The 4,469-nt window shown below is 41.5% G+C and overlaps 1 protein-coding gene across 1 annotated transcript; it reads left to right on the top strand.

Annotated features, from left to right (window-relative positions):
• On the top strand, positions 2,271 to 3,619 carry LOC109224283. The gene is made up of 4 exons (XM_019388871.1): positions 2,271 to 2,383; positions 2,596 to 2,700; positions 3,183 to 3,249; positions 3,365 to 3,619. Exons 1-4 carry the CDS (start codon positions 2,271 to 2,273, stop codon positions 3,617 to 3,619), a joined length of 540 nt encoding a protein of 179 aa, XP_019244416.1.

The following is a 4,469-nucleotide window of genomic DNA, read 5'->3' as shown; positions in this document are numbered from 1 at the left end:
CACTTCAAACCATGAAAATACGTGTTTTTTGAGACTTATTAAAATAAGTAACTAATGGTAATGAATTGGTATTGCCTATATGATATCCCTATTGTTTAATAAATGAAAAAAGTATTCTCTTTAATCATGAGTGACTTTGGGTAGAAAGTATCTAACGTGCTTGCTTGACCGGGTTCATTCGGTTGAGCGCCAGTCGCGCTCCCTGAGTTCGAGGCATGGCATTACCCATATACTACATGTGCGGATTGAGGGGACACATTAAGAGAGATTATCGTTCGTCCCGCTAGGGTGCGGGCAAGGGCACGACACAGCCATCCAGTTCTGCAGCTACTACATCTACAACACCCCCTCCAGCTCGTGGTGGTCCAACACATGCAGGGCATGGTATAGCTAGGGGTAGTGCATAGAGTTCGGGAGGACCCGTTTCTATGCTATGAGTGGTTCCCAGAGTGAAGAGGCTTCTCCAGATGTTGTCACATGTTTATTGGTTGTCCAATCTCATGATATATATGCTCTTATTGATCCTGGTTCCACTTCGTCCTATGTCACTCTTTATGTTGCTATGGAATACGGGATAGAACCAGTACAACTTCATGAGCCATTATCTGTATCTACTCCGGTTGGTGAGTCTATTATGGTCGCGTGTGTTTATAGGGATTGTGTTATCACGGTGCGTGGTCGGGATACCATAGCCGATCTCATTGAATTGGGGATGGTTGATTTTGATGTAATAATTGGGATGGATTGGCTTTATTCCTATTTCTCCAAGCTTGATTGTCGATCTAGAACTATGAGGTTTGAATTTTCAAATGAGCCAGTTGTTGAATGGAAGGGGGATAATGTGGTACCAAAGGGTAGGTTTATTTCTTACCTTAACGCCCCGAAGATGATTAACAAGGGGTGTATCTATTATTTGGTCTGGGTCATGGACACCGATGGTGAGGCACCTACACTTGAGTCTGTGCCTGTTCTGAATGAATTTCTTGATGTCTTTCCAGATGAGCTCCCTGGGATCTCATCGGACAGGGAGATCGATGTTGGGATTGATGTGATGCCGGGCACGCAGTCTATATCTACTCCACCTTATAGAATGGCACCGACAGAATTGAAGGAGCTAAAGGAACAATTGAAGGATTTGTTAGAGAAGGCTTTCATCCAACCGAGTTTTTTGCCTTGGGGAGCACCAGTTCTCTTAGTAAGAAAGAAAGATGGGTCACTACAGATGTGTATTGACTACCGACAGCTCAACAATGTCGTAGTAAAAATTAAGTACCCACTACAAAGGATAAATGATTTGTTTGATCAATTGCGGGGTGTGCTACGTACTTCTCCAAAATTGATTTAAGATCCGAGGATCACCATTTGAAGGTCAGGGAGGAGGATATTCCGAAAACAGCTTTCAGGACCTAGTATGGGCACTTTGAATTCCTGGTAATGTCTTTTGGGCTAACAATTGCCCCAGAAGCTTTTATGGATCTTATGAATTGGGTTTTCAAGCCTTTTCTTAACTCCTTCCTGATAATGTTCATTGGAGATATTCTTGTATATTCACGAAATCGAAAGGACCATGCCGATCATCTTAGGGCAGTTCTACAGACTTTACATCAAACCAGTTGTACGCGAAGTTTTTGAAATGTGAATTTTGGCTTGAATCTGTCACATTCTTGGGTCATGTCGTCTCTAGTGAAGGAATTAAGGTTGATCCTAAGAAGATTGCAGCCGTGAAGAATTGGCCTAGACCTACGACTCTAACAGAGATTCGTAGTTTCTTAGGATTAGCGAGGTATTACAGGATGTTTGTGGAGGGGTTCTCTAACGTAGCCTCTCCGTTGACTAAATTGACGTAGAGGGCGAGTAAGTTTCAATGGTCTGATGCTTGTGAAAAAGCTTCCAAGAGCTGAAATCAAGACTGACTACAAGAGCCTTCAATATATTTTCAAACTAAAGGAGCTGAATCAGAGTCAGAGAAGAAGGGTGGAGTTACTCAAAGATTACGACATCAATATCCTATATCGCCCGCGAAAGGCTAATATTGCGGCGGACGCTCTTAGCCAAAAATATATGGGTAGTTTGGATACTTAGGGGCATATCAAAGGCCATTGGCCAAGGACGTTCATTAGTTGGCTAGTTTGGGAGTTCGTCTTGCGGACTCTAGTGATGGTGGGGTAATTGTGCAAAATAGGGCGAAATCATTGCTTGTGGTGGAGGTCAAAGAGAAGCAATACAATGATTTAGTACAATTGAAGGAGGGGACTCATAAACATAGGACTATGGCTTTTTCTCTTTGCATGGATGATGGTACACTATGGTACCAAGGGCGGCTATGTGTTCCAAATGTAGATGGTCTCCGGGAAAGAATCTTGATCGAGGCTCACACTTCTAGGTATTCCGTACACCTGGGCTCTACAAAAATGTGCCATGATCTTAAGTAAGTTTAGTGGTGGAACAATATAAAGAGGAATATAGCAGACTTTGTGGCAAGATGTCCCAGTTCTTAGCAAGTAAAGGTCGAACACCAACGGCCCGGTGGGTTGGCACAGAATATAGAAATTCCAATGTGGAAGTGGGAGATGATTAATATCGACTTTGTGGTAGGACTATGCGCACTCCACGCAAGTTTGACTCCATTTGGGTAATTGCGGATCGAATCACGAAATCAGCACACTTCTTGCCGATTAAGGCTACCGACACAGCAGAACAGTATGCTCAGTTGTATATCAAATAAATAGTCGGGTTGCATGGCACTCCAGTTTCTATCATTCCTGATCGGAGGTCACAGTTAACGGCTAACTTTTGGAAGAAATTTCAGCAAGGTTTGGGTACTCAGGTGAATCTTCGTATGACCTTCCACCCACAGACTGACGGGGAAGCAAAGCGGAGAATTCAGACGCTTGAGGATATGTTGTGCTCTTGTGTTCTTGATTTCAAGGGTAGCTCGGGTGATCATTTGCCACTAATAGATTTTGCCTACAACAACAGTTATCATGCTAGTATTCAGATGGCACCATTCGAGTCTTTATATGGTAGGAGATGTAGATCTACTATAGGGTGATTTGAGATTGGGGAAGCGGAATTTATAGGACCAGACCTTAGCATCAGGCTATTGAGAAGGTCAAGATCATTAAGTATCAGTTGAAAACGTCTCATAGTCGTTAGAAGTGCTATTCGGATGTTTGTCGTAGGGATTTGGAGTTCAAAGAAGATGATTGGGTATTCTTGAAGATTTCCACCCATGAAGGGTATAAAGAGGTTTGGTAGGAAAGGGAAGTTGAGCCCGAGGTATGTCGGGCCGTATAGAAGCATTTAGAGGATTGGTCAGGTGGCGTACAAGCTTGAGCTGCCACCTAATATGTCATTAGTGCAGCTGGTATTTCATGTATCTATGTTGAAGAAAGTGGCCGGAGATCCGTCGCTTATCATGCCAGTTGAGACTGTTGAGGCTAATGAAGAACTGACATATGAAGAAATTCCGGGTGCCATTCTTAATAGGCAAGTCCGAAAGTTGAGAAATAAAGAAATTACCTCTGTGAAGGTGTTATGGAGAAACCAGCAGGTTGAAGAGACTACTTGGGAGGTCGAGGAAGAGATGAAGAAGAATTATCCCTATTTGTTTGAATAGCTATGTAATCTTTCTATGAAATTGTCGCTTATGAATATTGTATCACTTGTGTGGTTGATTTTAAAGGTGTTCCCTTTTGGTTATATATTACTTATGAGGCCACGTCTGGTGTTGTCTTGTGTTATGTTACGTTATTGGATTATGTATATGTTGTTAGGATTTGTTTCTGGGGTTCTCTAGCAGGTGGATAGGCCATGTTACAAGGGAAACTCTGGTGAATTTGTTTGAAATTTAGGGAGTTAGTCAAAATTTGGGTCTGCTAGTGTGTGGTATGGCATCTGAGTCGCAACGGATGCTAATAGTAATTTGACCCTCATTCGAGGAAGAATGATATTAAGTGGGGGAGGATGTAAGTGTTACACCCCATATTTTCGTACGTGAAAGTACGCCATAAGTAAATTGATGAAAGCTCGGAAATGAGATGTTTCATTCCGCGTTTTCGTACGTTAAAGTTTCGTCGTAAGTTAATCGACGTAAGTTCGGGAATGAGATTATTTTGAAATTATAAGCATTATGCTATTTCAAACAAGTGATAAGTAAATTCGTGAAGGTGAGAGGGTAAGCGAATCGAAGAAAATGAGTTTCGTCGAAGTTTGACATTTTGGGATACAATACGGTCCAAGCTATAATACCTCATATTTATGAACTAGTACCATACAATGTACTGCATGACCATGATATTAAGGTGTATAAAGTATGTTAAAAGTGAGTAATATTTTAAGAAATTTGAGATAATTCTTTATTATATGGATAATTGGGTAATTATTGATTTTTAGTGGGAGATTAACTAATTAATTCAAATCTTTGGATAAAGTTGATAAACCTTAACGTGGCAGCCAAGGCTTTAGGG

Source organism: Nicotiana attenuata, chromosome 3, assembly GCF_001879085.1.
Source record: "Nicotiana attenuata strain UT chromosome 3, NIATTr2, whole genome shotgun sequence".
NCBI lineage: Eukaryota > Viridiplantae > Streptophyta > Magnoliopsida > Solanales > Solanaceae > Nicotiana > Nicotiana attenuata.
Note: the sequence above shows the minus strand (reverse complement) of the source record. Positions and strands in the feature narration are given on the sequence as shown.

Bases quoted from the DNA above. Each gene is read 5' to 3' on its own strand.
- LOC109224283 (XM_019388871.1), top strand. From the start codon at position 2,271: ATGGCTTTTTCTCTTTGCATGGATGATGGTACACTATGGTACCAAGGG. The intron at 2,701-3,182 runs GTATGCTCAGTT...TGTTTGTCGTAG, and splicing joins GCTACCGACACAGCAGAACA to GGATTTGGAGTTCAAAGAAG. The intron at 3,250-3,364 runs GTTTGGTAGGAA...TCATTAGTGCAG, and splicing joins CCCATGAAGGGTATAAAGAG to CTGGTATTTCATGTATCTAT.